The 15,965-nt window shown below is 38.2% G+C and overlaps 1 protein-coding gene across 2 annotated transcripts; it reads left to right on the forward strand.

The window, feature by feature from the left end:
- Positions 1-9,673: 9,673 nt before the first annotated feature.
- Positions 9,674-15,900, forward strand: LOC124634879 (microtubule-associated protein futsch-like). 2 transcript variants are annotated; one of them, XM_047170543.1, is made up of 8 exons: positions 9,674-9,832; positions 10,135-10,389; positions 10,972-11,092; positions 11,462-13,292; positions 13,323-14,225; positions 14,575-14,843; positions 15,255-15,459; positions 15,738-15,900. In XM_047170543.1, the coding sequence occupies exons 2-8, from the start codon at positions 10,155-10,157 to the stop codon at positions 15,816-15,818; spliced, it is 3,645 nt and encodes a 1,214-aa protein (XP_047026499.1). In that variant the 5' UTR covers positions 9,674-9,832; positions 10,135-10,154; the 3' UTR covers positions 15,819-15,900. The 2 variants fall into 2 exon arrangements, with proteins under 2 accessions (XP_047026499.1, XP_047026498.1); XM_047170542.1 differs by having other exon boundaries at positions 11,462-14,225.
- The last annotated feature ends 65 nt before the right edge of the window (positions 15,901-15,965 follow it).

The raw sequence follows: 15,965 nt of genomic DNA on the forward strand, positions 1-15,965 counted from the left end.
TTCCCCTAAGAAACTAAAACGAACTAAATTTATCTATATTTATATAATATATCTTCGAATGGTCATATCGATCTGAAATTCGTTACAAAGTAAAGTAAAAATCTGAAAACGGCCAAGTGTGAGTCACTTTCGAAAATGACGAATGTGTAACTTTGATCCACGAACATAATATATGATAACATGTCATGTCAGTCAGTTGGTAAATCAAGTCCATTTAGTTAATCTAGTTCATTTCTTTGTAAGAAGCATAGTGCGTATTCAAAAATCTGAAAGATAGTATAAATGAGACATTTCCTTAACTAACTTAATCAAAAGAAAAAAATAAAATAAACAACCTTACAAAAACAAAAATGTGCCAAGTAAACATCATTAAAAAGTAACTATTTTTAACTGAGGTATGTGTATGAAACTTGGTACTTATTCAGATCTCACTTCGTTTATAGGCGAAGCATTCCCATATTATCGAACTTGGCAGTCTTTCACATTTTTGTTTTGGGTGGGATTTATTTCACAGTCCGGTTTCTGAGCACCATTTGTCGGTGGCATATTCCATTAATTTCAAAGGGAAAAAAGACGCTTAAAATACTGATAGGAGTTTTTAAAACCTGGCTAGATGCATTTTACCGCGTGAAATAAGTCCAACTAGTCTTGATTCAATAGTGACTGATCATTGCGACTTTTTTGTCGACATACTTCCTTCGCCCAATTTTTGGAAGCTCTTGTCGTTCATTCACGCTCACCCCTTAGAGTTGTCGTTGACAAATACCCTTCTTCCTTTCTTCCTTGAGGCACAAGACAGACTATATTTCACACGGCTGCCGTACGCACGAGAAATTGCTCGGATGAAACGAGATATGACTCCAACATCGTTGGAAACCGTGACTTGAATGTTTCTTAGTAATACTTCAGGGGTTCATTAATAAGGTATATTGTTTGAAAGACTACCTTTTTAACCGATTCAACTAAAATGGAGGAGGGTCTAATTTTTTTATAGGTAGAAATATACTAATGTTTATTTCTAACTTCAGTTAAGATGGTGCTAAATAACCGCACGCCGACAGCACGTTTATTGAGAATGGCTACTATACTGATGATCCGGATGCGCGAAGAAGGTCCCACACGATCCAACGATACAGGCAAATCCACGTAATAGGAATATGTATTTGATATCCTCTTAGTCAATTGCTAGCGGAGAAATACCCACCAATTTTATTTTCAGATAAAATACTCTGAATTTATTAGGGTCCATAAATACCTAAATATCTTACCATTTTGCACCTGAAGTTATTATAAAAAGGTTGCCGTATGGTATTAGGCATTAGGTAATTTAAGGATCCCGAAAACTCATATAATTTATGTGTCTACCTGAAAAAAGTGTCCTACTTTGAAAGTTCAAAACGAAACCAATTCCTTTTTAATTGTGACCAAATTCAATATCCAGTTAAATTGTGGGTACGCAAAAACACACGGGTAATATTAAACAGAATCAACTCTTTGGCTTCAACGTTTTTTAATTAAGACCTTGTTTCAGTTGCTCCTCTCTTGGAGAGTTTAACCAACCGGAAATGCCAATGCCATGTCTTTCCTTCAGTCACAAGTACCTACAAGAGCGCCGCTCATCCTCGCACAGTAAGAACTCGGTACTATGGTACTATTAGTTTTTTTCATTTATTTATTCTTGAACATATTTATTACATTTATAAATATTAAATATAAAAATAAAAAAAACATTTAAAAATATAAAAAATAGGTTGCCACCGATATCGGGCACAGGGTCCAAGGTACCGGTGGTTAGGGTCCCAGAGACAGAAACCTATCTATACTAATATTATAAAGAGGAAAACTTTGTTTGTTTGTTTGGTTGTAATGGATAAACTCAAAAACTACTGGACCGATTTTAAATATTCTTTTACCATTAGAAAGCTATATTATCTGCGAGTAACATAGGCTATATTTTATCCCGGTGCGGGCAGTAGCTCCCACGGGACGCGGGTGAAACCGCGGGAAAACGGCTAGTTAGTTTATTATTAGTAATAACCAATGATATTTATGACCCTTGCTAAGTTTTGGTAGAAAACATCAAATACAATCACCTAGGCGTGTACTGTACTCCTTTACAGTCTTTATTGTTTTGATAGTTTCAAACGATTTTTAGACGAAGTGGGTCAAACAAGTAAGTTTCTGTTTATATGTTGACAATTTCATCACACATCATTATCAGTTGCGCACGCCTAAATTGCTTTTCTTTTCCTCATAGGTATGAGTGCTTAGGGCTGCCATCCGTCCGGGTTTCCCCGGATTTGTCCTCGTTTGGAGGCCGTCCGGGGGCCGTCCGGCCGGAGTTTCAAGAAGTGTCCGGGGAAAACCCTGTACACTTTTCATGTAAGGAAGCATCTCATTGAATTTAAGTATATGTGAATAGTAAATGGATTACAAATGAGGTATTATTTTGTTTAAAAAAATCGTCCTCGTTCGGGGAAAAAATGCGATTTACGCCAAATGTCCGGGTTTTTTTTAATGTTTGTCCGGGTTTGGCAAAATTCGAGATGGCAGCCCTATGAGTGCTTATAGCGGTTCCAGTTGGTTATATCCTCTAAGGCTTCTCTGGTGCTGATAGTTTAATCAGACTGCACCTTAATTATCGCTGGCAGCCATATTACAACGCATGTTATGCGGGGGTGATAAATTCGTGTTGGAGTAAAGGTACGTTTTGGAAGCGACCTGACGACTGCAACATTCGGCCGCACCTGCTGCTAACGCTTCGATCCAAAGCGATTTCATACAAACTAGTAGTATAGCTGCGGCACATGCAGTTGGCAAGTCGCTTCTAAAACGTACCTTTATACAGTTGTATGTGACGAGCATTGTATTATAGAAACTAGATATGAGATGTTTGGTTATAAAACCTTACTAATATTATCTATAAACGAAAGTAAATCTGGCTGCCTGTATGTCACGGTTTTACGTTATAACTATTTGAAACAATTTAAATTGATATAAAAGACATAAGTATGACATAGTTCCCTTAGTATGCGGGTGGAACAGCGAGGAACACATAGTATTAGACCGAATACAAATATTCGAATTCGGTTTCTTTGTGTGATGGAACAACATACAAATCACATAATAACTATATTTATCTTATCCCTTTTGAAAGTCTTCCTAATTGTATACGTTCCTTCAATAAATTATGTACTTTTCCTTTACTCAAAGAAAATCTCTTTTAAATTATACTGATCATCAATCAGATATCAATTGTAATAATTTAAGTAATTTATAAATAATGACAAAATAATAATATTCAATTGTAGACAGTTTCAGCTGTAAGTATTTATTATTAAACTAAAATAGAATCCCTTTTAGACCTCTAAGCATTTACGGAGAATTTCAAATAATATTAGAAAACTAGTCTTGTAGTTATTGTCAAATATTTTCGAAATAGTAAATATTTAAAGACATTTGACTTGGACGTAACAGAGAATGAAAATGCTTTTAAATGTAAATGTTATTTTGCAGAAGTTAGTCAGTCTGACAATTGGTAGTGGTCACTGAAAGCCAGAAAGTCAGACAAGACATTAACATGAGCGTAATACTTAGGCACTTCCGGGGCTGCGGAATTGTTCGAAAAAGTTACCGCGGCCCTGGTACATAAAAGGCCTACGACGGAACACGACGTTTTTAGTCAGTAAGAGTCTGACACTCCCTCACCGCTGCTAACCCACAGCGGGAGGGGTCATGTGATGAATATGTATATGATTCTAATACTTACTTACCATTGAAACTATATAAAAGGATGACACCCAATTTTCTCACCTGCAAAATATTCTATGCAACTTTATTATAATATAAGGCAATCTACGAGTGACTTCGCTCCGAGATTGGTTATTGCGTCTACTCCAGCGAGCTACGCCGTCGTAGCCTGGCGTAGCCATCACATCAGTTTGTCGAGCTACGCCGTAGCAAAGTGGAACCGCTTTGAAAATCAGTTTCGATGCGAAATTATGATAAAAAGGGTTTTAACTTTAATATGGCGCTTATCTTATTTTTCTTCTTCTTTATTTTTATTTCATTTAATTGTCCAAAAACTCATTTCTATGAAAAAGCGCATAAAATGTTCTGATATTCTGACATAATTTTTGGAATATTTTATTCCAAAAATACCTACTCACATTCATTTTTATTTTTCATGCAATTTTGTTATTTCCTAAGAATTTTTTTTTAAATAATCAAACAGTAAAAAATAATTCAACTCGACAGTGAAACTATTTGACAATTTACAGAATCCATTTTACATGCATTGTAACAGCCATAAAAACTAATTTACCTTTTAAAACCAATAGTCACACGACAAATTAGTTTCTCCTTTTCCACGCACATATTCATTACTCACATCTTATCTAGATGCGCTTCTATTGAGATTAATGACATCCCCCCCCCCCTCTCCTCCCGCTCCTGTCATCAATCACCGAATTTGAGTGGATAATGAACAAAATGGCGAATTTGTATAGCTCGTAATTAAGGTCCGCGTAATAGGATTGTACTTCATTAGAGCTTAAGGGATCATGTTTTTAAAACCGGCCGATTATGGATGTTTTCTTTTTGTTTTATTTATTTTTCCGGGTGGCCAAAAATATAGCTACGCTAGATAGAAAACGTGTCATTTAAAATACCTAGATTAAATAAGCAATGATACAAATCCAAAGATAATACTTATTTTACTTACAAAAACCAACTCGGCGCCTAGCACTCATAAAAGCGCAATCTATCACTACAAAGCGCAAAGCGTGAAATCAAAGAATTTTCACAGTGCAATTCCCAAATTAAAATCTCATTTCTCCTACAGACATTAACACCAAAAAATCAAGTCCAAATGATACCCATTAAATTAAACAACACAACGAGTAATAAAATATACATTTTTAAAGCTTCATCAGCTACACTTTATTGCTGCGAAATACACAAAAACAGGAACGAATCGCAAATTGTTTTAAAATTTTATGAGCGAATTCCTGATACAAGGCAAAATGAACCTTAAGTTTATTGACATAGAGATGAAAGTAATCTCAGTATTGACATATGTCATAAGAGCGCGTTCGTTTTCGTTTTCTGGAGCAACGTGCTTTTTCAAATGTGGAACGGACAATAGACACACAATACAATCGGTGAGAGCGATCGCAGAGTGAAACCTCTTTGTTAGGTGATACGTCGAGATACAAACCTCTTTGATTCTTTGAAGTTTATTTTAGAGTGCTGTAGGCTATAGATACCTACCTTCAAAGATGTCCATTTAATCAAATGTTGCATTTTTGTACGTGCAGAGTCGTAATACAAAAAGGCCCTAGTAAGAGCCAAAAACATAAGTAAGTACTATATTTTCCAAAAAAAAACAACCGTACACAGCCGTAAACAACTGTACAAAAAACAGTATTCACAAATTCAACCAGCTTGATTAAAAAACCGACTCCCAAAAACACTGAAAAGCAAAAAAAAACTATTCTTAGGTACATCGGCCTAGAAGTCAGTGTCTAATGGATGTAACTAAGTTTATTTCGCCACCGACTTCTAGGCCGATGCACCTAAGAATAGTTTTTCTTGCTTTTCAGGGTTTTTGGGAGTCGGTTTTATTTTTTTGTAAAAAGTTTTTTATTTTTAGCTTTTCAGTGACAACTATTGTCACTATCCGCATGTCATATCCGCAGTGGAAAGTTCTCATCAATACGAAACAATATAAGCCCAAACACGATGTAGTTTACATATTCAATTGTCGAGTTCCCTCGACCTTCGCTGGTCTCCATCATCAGGTCAGCTTCAAACCTTCACTGTTGCAAAGGTTACATCAATACGAACAAAATAAGCCCAAACACGAGGTAGTTTACACATTCATTGTTCAAGTTCCCTCGACCTTCTCTGGTCTTCATCATCAGGTCAGCTCCAAACCTTCACCATTGCATAGTGTTATCAGACATACGCCTTAGTGTCAAGTTTTTACCCTACGTATGCCTACAATTTTCGAAAGTTGCCCTCGATTTCTCAGGGTTTCCATCATCAGATCCTGACCTGGTGACTATGGGACCACCTGGGAGGTAAACCCTATAAAACAAAAAAAAAATTTGCAAATCGGTTCAGGCGTCTCCGAGTAATCGGTGAACATACATTAAAAAAAATAAAAGATCCCGACGAATTGAGAACCTCCTCCTTTTTGGGAAGTCGGTTAAAAATAAAACTGCGCTTGTAACAAAAGTACTTTACCAACCCATTTTGGGAACAGCCAACATGGATTGTGTGTAGGTACTTAGGGTTATTCCCCTTTGTGCAATTAAGCCTTTGGAAGAAAATATCCAACAATTCTTCAGATGATACAACAAATATTTACAGAAATGGGATATGTTTGTGTAAAGTACAGATGGATTCTTGCTATTTCTGTCCCGTTTTTAGTTTCTATTGTGTCCTTAGTTACGTGTATTTAAGAGAAACAAATACCTAGACAATATGAACCTATGCAATTGCACTAAATAAAGTTTATTTTTCTTCTATTATATAGTTCTCATAATATAAGAGATCCTACAATGTGAATACCTAATTGAATAAAGTTAGTAGGTATTGTGGGTCAAACTGTAAAACAATCAAGGTTGATTTAATTTTATAGTAGAGTCATTTTTATATCTAAAGAAACAAATATAAACGCAATGCTACCAAAAACACAATGTTAAACGTCAAGACGAAATAATATCTCCGACGAAAGCCACAACGCATATTACTACGTCTGCTCAGTCGGCTGTCCTACTTGCAACGTAATTGCATTCTCAAAATGTACTTTTAAGAGAACAGACGGACTGAAAGACTGAGAGCAAAACGGTAAATGGATTTAAACCGAAAATTGTCTCAAAGTCGACCCAAACGGAGGCAGGTTTTTTAAAAGGTTTTCATTGTAGCGATAATAATTATCTGTAGGAAAAAAAAAATTCTAACAAAAACCATATTGGGCAAATACTCATGTGCCACAGCCAATTTTTCGTACGCGACCGGAACCGCGGGGAACAGCGCTAGTACACATACACAATACCTATTTTGATAATAACATATTAACATTTATTTACATAAGTCAGGGTGTTTCGAAAAATAAGAAACACAACTAAAGCACATAATATGTGCTTTAGTTGTGTAACATATTATGTTGTGCTTTAGTAACATATTATGTTACTAAATAAACTAAAGTGAAAAGGAACGCAACATAACGTTCCGTTTTGCAGATAAATAATAATAATAAGCCCCGCAGGGCATCTGAGGCGGATGACGGGGAGTAGCGACCCCGCGGGGCTATATATCCGAGTGCTCCAGGGAGAGTATACTGTCCCCCATCTCCGGCTTGCCAGAGTGAAGAATGACGGGGGATAGGTCTCCCGCCTCTTGGCTTGCCTTCATCGGCCGGTCAGAGTGGAGTCGCTAGAGCAAGGTTAGTCCTGCTCGGAGGGTAGGTGCCTCGTGGTAAGTGGCGAGTGGGCCGGTGATGCTGGACCCACAGGGAGCGCGTGATCTGCGTTTAAAGTCCGCCGAGGTATCCTCACCCTTCTCAGCCGCTCATGTCCCTGTTGCCCCCTTGTTGCGATTTAGCGACTGATTCCCGGGGGCCCAGTAAGTGAGTTGGCGAGTCTCCACCTGCCATTTTTACGTGTAGTTATTACATTGTTATCGGCAGGTGCCATAGTTCCCGTAGTTTCCCCATTCCTAGTCCACTAGCATCCCATCACAATAGCCCAAGTAGTTTTCATCCATAGTTAGCAATAGTTTAGTACAGAACCGGGGATTGTCCTTGGGTACATTTCTATAGTGTATACAGGGATAATCGTCGGTTTTGTGTCACCATTTCATTAAAGTTGTCTCAAAAGGGCTTCAGCGTGTTGGCTTCGGCCCCACGTTCGCCTCCCAAAAATCCGGGACTCTGTAGTCCCGAGGTCTGGTAGAGACATACAAAATAATAATAATAATAAGCCCCGCAGGGCATCTGAGGCGGATGACGGGGAGTAGCGACCCCGCGGGGCTATATATCCGAGTGCTCCAGGGAGAGTATACTGTCCCCCATCTCCGGCTTGCCGGAGTGAAGCATGACGGGGGATAGGTCTCCCGCCTCTTGGCTTGCCTTCATCGGCCGGTCAGAGTGGAGTCGCTAGAGCAAGGTTAGTCCTGCTCGGAGGGTAGGTGCCTCGTGGTAAGTGGCGAGTGGGCCGGTGATGCTGGACCCACAGGGAGCGCGTGATCTGCGTTTAAAGTCCGCCGAGGTATCCTCACCCTTCTCAGCCGCTCATGTCCCTGTTGCCCTCTTGTTGCTTTTCAGTGACTGATTCCCGGGGGCCCAGTAAGTGAGTTGGCGAGTCTCCACCTGCCATTTTAACATGTATTTAATACATTGTCATCGGCAGGTGCCATAGTTCCCGTAGTTTCCCCATTCCTAGTCCATTAGCATCCCATCACAATAGCCCAAGTAGTTTTCATCCATAGTTAGCAATAGTTTAGCACAGAACCGGGGATTGTCCTTGGGTACATTTCTATAGTGTATACGGGGATAATCGTCGGTTTTGTGTCGCCATTTCATTAAAGTTGTCTCAAAAGGGCTTCAGCGTGTTGGCTTCGGCCCCACGTTCGCCTTCCAAAAATCCGGGACTCTGTAGTCCCGTGGTCGGTCAGAGACATACAAGATAATAATAATAATGCCCCGCAGGGCATCTGAGGCGGATGACGGGGAGTAGCGACCCCGCGGGGCTATATATCCGAGTGCTCCAGGGAGAGTATACTGTCCCCCATCTCCGGCTTGCCAGAGTGAAGCATGACGGGGGATAGGTCTCCCGCCTCTTGGCTTGCCTTCATCGGCCGGTCAGAGTGGAGTCGCTAGAGCAAGGTTAGTCCTGCTCGGAGGGTAGGTGCCTCGTGGTAAGTGGCGAGTGGGCCGGTGATGCTGGACCCACAGGGAGCGCGTGATCTGCGTTAAAAGTCCGCCGAGGTATCCTCACCCTTCTTAGCCGCTCATGTCCCTGTTGCCCTCTTGTTGCTTTTCAGTGACTGATTCCCGGGGGCCCAGTAAGTGAGTTGGCGAGTCTCCACCTGCCATTTTTACGTGTGCAAACATTGTTATCGGCAGGTGCCATAGTTCCCGTAGTTTCCCCATCCCTAGTCCATTAGCATCCCATCACAATAGCCCAAGTAGTTTTCATCCATAGTTAGCAATAGTTTAGCTCAGAACCGGGGATTGTCCTTGGGTACATTTCTATAGTGTATACAGGGATAATCGTCGGTTTTGTGTCACCATTTCATTAAAGTTGTCTCAAAAGGGCTTCAGCGTGTTGGCTTCGGCCCCACGTTCGCCTCCCAAAAATCCGGGACTCTGTAGTCCCGAGGTCAAAAAGAGACATACATTTATAATAATAAATAAAAAACTACATACTAAATACTATAAAACTTCACAGGTTCCATGTTTCAAGGAAATCATAAACAAAAAAAAACAAGACAATGATTCATTCATATTCATATATATTATACTAAATATGTTTAATATATTCACGTAACATAAATTAATAGAATAAATATACATTGGTATTGTAAATCATACTTTTGTATTGCGTCACAAGAGTCGTGTTGTTTTGTTAATGCGTAACGGAACGTGACAATTTTAAAAAGTTCTGTCAGAAGAAACGGTTTTGAGTTTTGTTTGATGGGAGATTGTTTAATTTGTTTTCGTGTTATATAATGAATTTCAATCATATGGAAAAATTATATGAATTTGTGTTATATGGTGTGGTGAACGTGTTAATTAAGTTTTTGTGATTCTTTACTACGTAAGGTAAGCTACAGTGCATAAAAACTACATTAGCTCACTCTCGCAACTTTTCTCACATTGTTACTTAAAGTTTCACAACAATATTATTGCTAAAGCTTGTGAGTAGTTAATCTATCTTTCAGACTTTCGAAATATCTAACATTACATCAAGTTTTAAGTCAAACAAAAGTGTTACGCTTATGTTTATTTACAATATCGTACATGCTTTTTCTACGTCGTCTCATTGTCTTTACTGTCTATTACCACCACATTATACACGATAACTACTCTAACGACAGTGTTAAAGCTAAATCATGCAATTTCAGGTAAAAATAAGCTTTAAAAAATGCAAAAAACTAGGATACCATCTCCCGCGCGTTCCCAAGGAGCTACCACCACTCCAAGACGCAAAAAGGCGCGAAGCAGCCGTAGTTTATGCTCTCCAGCGCTGTCGACAGCTTCAGGAAGGCTGACGTCACTCATAGATCAGTTCAAAGACAAGAACATGGAGTCATTTGCCCTGTCTCCGTTGAACGGCAGATCTGTACTCAATGATAATACTGATATTGATGAACCTAGACGTGAGTATAGAATTTTGTTTGTTTTTTTTCATTTGAATATGGAATGCAGTTGTGTAAAGTTTAAACTGAAAAAAAATATATATGATTTTCGAAGTTGGAATGAAAACCAAGTTTTTCTAAGTTTGTCCGTTAATATTGTGTTTTGTAATTTTTTTAGTTTCTTCTACATTACTAAAAAATAGTATTCAAAACTTTAATCTGGCATTCTACAAACATGTGATGAATTTCTACGATTATAATAAAGCACTACAGTATACTCGTCACTCAACCGTGCCTGAGGCCATCCTACACTACGTTTGCCGAGGAGTGGTCTCCACTCTAGAACTCGTTCACCCCAACGGTTATCGGTTCTTCGGCTAATATGGCCAGCCCACTGCCACTTCAGCTTGCTGATTTGGTGGGCTATGTCCATGACATTGGTTCTCTGACGGATTACCTCAGGCACGGTGGCAGCTGGCAGGAGCTGGATGCGAGAAGACGAAAATCGATCTCAGTGGCGTGCACTTGGAGAGGCCTATGTCCAGCATTGGACTGCAATAGGCTGATGATGACTACAGTATAAAAACATTATATTATTTCCAGGTAAAAGCTGGTGGAAGAAATTAGATGAGAACTCTCGAGATGTTCTGGAAGTATTAGAAGATAATAGGTTGTCTGATGCCAACAATGTTGTTGAAGAGTTAATTGATATTGATATTTTGAGGTAACATGCTTACTTTTTCATTCTTATGTTTGCCTGTAGTAAGTTATAAGTATTTGCCTGTAAAAAGTTACAAGCTAAATAGCTTGTAACTTTTTTGTATGTATTGATTTTTCATAAACATAATGTAATAATTGTTGGCATCCCTAATAAATAAATAATATTACAGATTTTTTTACGATCGAAATCATGATTTCTTGTAATTCAAGTTTTAATTGTGTATGTTTCTCGGCTGTCTGTTATATTCAGTGATTCTTGTCACCACATCATAGTTTACTTCTCTTTAAGATCCAGATTGCTTTTATATTCTTTTTTTAGTCAGTACCCTTTTGCCTACACCTATTTCATATTTGTAATAATTTCTAATTCCAGCCAAGAGAAAAAGAACTACACCCTTGATTTACCAGAGAGCAGTGACAATGAATCAATCCATAGCATCGTACTCCCACAAAGGAGATTGTTCACGCAAAAAGAAAACCTACCACAAAAGAAGTTTGTCCAACTTATGGATAACAGAGAATCCTTGGCCAAACTACATAAACCTAACACCACAACTACTGATAAAACAGTTAATGTTGGAACTCGAGAGTTATTTCAAAATAAGCTATCCAAACCAATATTTGCAGCTGCTTTACTTAACATATCCCCAAATAAAACAGCAGCTGACAAAACTAAAGAAAATGTGCTAATAGAACCTAGACCACCAGTCAGAAGTATCTTTGGCAATAGACCAGCAAATAAAAGGAAGAATATGTTCGCTGATTTCATTGTGTCGGAAAGTGAGGATGAGATACCTGAAATTCAACCCAAAGTATTTGGTTTCCAAAAGAAGCTTGAACAGAGAAGAATAAGCTCCAAGGGTTCCCCAACCTCTAGTATTACTACAGACATGGAAATGGATGATTGGAGAATGTTACCCTCATCCACAATGGTTGAAAATCAAATTGAAGACATGATGGGAGGTAACACACCTGTGAAACGAGCTAGACTCAGCAAACTATCGGAAGCTAAGGAGTCTGATGCAGGAACTAATACTCTGCAAACAAATACAACTGCGGATAAAACGAAACAATCCAATAAATCAGCTTCTTCTAAGAATAAGTCTAAAGCTTCACCAGAAATAAGAAATGTGTCACTAAATAATTCTAGAACTACAAGAAGCATGCTGAAGAATGCCACTATCATTGAAGAAAATGCAAACATGTCTTTAAAACAAAATTCTAAAGCAAATAAATCTCAAACTAAAACAGCTAAAAGTGATTCAAATAGAAGCACCCTCAAAGTACATAACAAACCTGGTACTGAGGATATAGAAGAAAACCAGGTAGATGATGAAAATGACCTAACATTGCGATACGAAAATGATGAAAATGAAATTAACGAAGAAGCAACCACCATAACAAAGGACAACCGAGAAGTACAAATGAATAAGTCAAAGAATAACAAATCTACTTTATCAAACAAATCAATACAAAAGGCAACAAAGCCTGGTAAAATAGTTGAAGAATCTGTAGACTCTCAAAATAAACTGTATTCTGCAGATGATAATGTTGATGGTAATGTAGAACAGGACCCAACAGTTCGCGATGAAACCGAGAAATCTAAGGAAGAAATTAGTCAAGAAATAGAAGTATCTGACCAAAGTGAAGTTGACGAGGCTAATGTTAGTCAAGATAATGTCGATGAACAAAATGTAAGTACAGAGGCAAATGAGAGTCAAGAAGTTGAGAATGAGGAAGATGAGAGTGAGAACGAAGAGGAAGCAGCTGTTGACAGTGACGAGAATGAAGAAGCTAATGCAAGTGATTTAAATCATGAAAGTCGAGCGTCGGCGGCTGTTAATGACAGTCAAGAAATTGATGAACAAGCAAATGAAAGTCGCATCGATGACGATAATGTTGCTTCTGAAAATGAAGAGGATGAAGAAAAGACAGCCAACGAGAGTGAAGTTGAAGAAGCAAATGAAAGTCAAGAAGTGGAAAGTGAAGCCGAAGTAAGTCAAGAAGTAGAAAATGACGAAGAAGAAAGCCAAGGACTAGAAAATGAAGCAGAAGTAAGTCAAGCAGTAGAAAATGACGAAGAAGAAAGCCAAGAACTCGAAAATGAAGCAGAAGTAAGTCAGGATGTTGAAAACGAAGCAGAAATAAGTCAGGAAGTTGAAAATGATCAAGAAGACAGTCATGAAGTCGAGAATGATGAAGAGGAAAACGAAGAAGCTGAGAATGATGAAGAGGAAAACGAAGAAGCTGAGAATGATGAAGAGGAAAGTCGAGAAGTGGAGAATGACGAAGAAGAAAGTCAGGAAATTGAAAATGATGAGGAACAAGAACAGATTGAAAGTGATGCTGAAGTTAACCAAAGTGAAGAAATTGATAATGACCAGCAAATGGACAACAGTGATGAAGATGATAAGGCTATCGCAAGCGATCCAGAGATTTCCGAACAGGATGATGACTTTGATCAGGCTGATGCAATGGAAGTCGATGATGAAAATGATGAACAAGAATCTGAAAATGATCAAAGTCATCAAGCAGAACGTCAGAACGAAGTAGAACCAAGTACAGAGGAAATTGCTGAATCTCCAGACGTCACTCATGACACTACTGGAAGACATAGAAAGAAACATTTGAACAAATCTCCAGAAGTGATTCGACACGACAAAACTAACCAAATGGATTCCTTCACCGCCACGGGCCGTAATACCAGTGTTAGAAAAACTAAGAGCATGATCAAAAATCTACATATTAGACCAAGTTTAGCTCCTCCGAGGAATAGTACAGGATTTTCTGACGGTACTACGAATTCTAGCGCTGAAGGATCCGGTTGGGACTCGCATAGAACCACCCGCAAAACGCTAAGACAAACATTCGGCAAAGATTTTACACCCAGGAAATCTTTGAGAGCTCTAGTTATGGAGAAATCAGCTAAAAGGCAAACGGAACATTTAGATTTGCATTCGGAAACAGTGAAGTTTCCTCAAGCCAATTCTACTGAGTTGCCAGAAATTTCGAATCGTGATGATGTTGAAGATTTTGTGGAGTCAGACCATGAAGTGTCGATGCGGACGCGCCAGACCACGCTAGAAATGTATTTGGAGAAAATTAAGCAGCAAAATAATGAGAAGAAAGCTAAAATGGTAAGTTGCTTATTATTTTCACTTTCCCCTTTTTAAAATCGTGAAACATAATAATTATGTTCACACGTGAACTATAGACATAATGACAATAATTTTAATTGTGCTAGGACTATATAAACAAGTCATCATCATCTTCCGTGCGTTTCCCCAACCTTATAAACAAGTATATTGTAAAAAATATGCCTCCCTCTATTCTATGTTACTTGGGGGATAGTCCGACAACATTAAAATAATTTTTCTAATCGGTCAGTAGTAGTTTGAAGCCTAGAGTAAAACAAACAAAAAAAAATGTTCCCTCTTTATTTTTTATTGAATTATTTAATTATTCCTATTTTTTTCTAAATTACAGCAAGAATTAGTGAGAAATTCTCTCAACAAAGTTCCTGTGAGAGACCCACTGAACATGTTCAAAGTGCCCAACAAGCCAGCTCCGCGCCGCCCCAAACCTTCTCAAGCCAAGCCTAAGAAACAGTTCTCATCTATCATAGCTTTCGACAATTTGCCTCCCGAGCTGAAAGAAGACTTGAAATATAAGCCCCCAAAGAGGTTCCAGCCTAGTAATGCGTCGTGGATCACTAAGAGACTGTATAAGTTCTTGGAGACTAAGTTGGAGCCTAAGTAAGTATTTGTATATTAATTACTTCGCTATTTCCAAATGAATCTTACCCATTTTGAGGGAATATAGAACTCCTAAATAGGTAAATAGATATGTTATGTACCTGGTTTATAGCTATCACCTACCTACATTCAGATTCTCATCCAACTTACCTCAGCTATTTAGTGATAAAATGTGAAACATATGCAACAGCTTTTTAAAGGTTTTAAAATTAAATATACTAAATTTAGATTTTTTCCTTAATAAGAAAGTGATTTCTCTTTAATATCTAGTTTTTCAAACTTGCACTCTTACAAATTGCCTTAAACGTCGTACTCATAATCATGAGCCTTATCATCCCACTAAAGAGCTCAGGCCTTTTCTCACACATTTGTTATCAAATTACTTCCTAACATTATTCCCAAACCTTCCAGATACGACTACAAAGCGCGGGTTCGCTCAGAGAAGCTAGTGGAAACCATCTACCACTTCACCAAGGACCTGCGCCGACACACGGTGGCTCCCACTGATGCTGTCGATGTTCTCAAGCAAGAGCTCGCGAGGTTGGACGTCGTGAGCACACACTTTGAGTTCTACGAGTTCTTCCATGACTTCATGCCGAGGGAAGTTAGGATTAAGGTCAGTGTGATAATCTGTTTTTTGACTACTTGGTACCCACAGTTCCAAATGAGAGAACTTCTTCAGCACTCGGATGAAAAGTATTCAATGTATTCTACAATACCATTGACAATCATTGACTACATTTCGTCTTATGCCAATATAGTAAAGAGAAATACGTTTGCTTATTTGTACAAAAAAATAAAATTGAATAATTTGAAAAAAGACAGTAGTTCCCATGGGACGTGAGTGGAACCTCAGGAAAACAGCTATAATAATTTTAAAATCACTTGTTTCAGGTTGTCCCAGACATAGTGAATAAAATACCTCTTCCTCGACACGGAGTGTTTTCTAAGATCATTCGTGGCAACACACCATGAGGATAATGATAGTATTTTTGTTTGAGTTAATGTGTTTTATTAATCATGACCTGTTAATTTTAATTAGAGTATACTTTACAGACTTAATTTCTTTTATTTTCACCCTGTGTTAGCTTTAAAATATTAGAAATATGACGATGCTGGAAC

The sequence above is a fragment of the Helicoverpa zea genome, chromosome 12, assembly GCF_022581195.2.
Source record: "Helicoverpa zea isolate HzStark_Cry1AcR chromosome 12, ilHelZeax1.1, whole genome shotgun sequence".
Classification (NCBI taxonomy): Eukaryota; Metazoa; Arthropoda; class Insecta; order Lepidoptera; family Noctuidae; genus Helicoverpa; species Helicoverpa zea.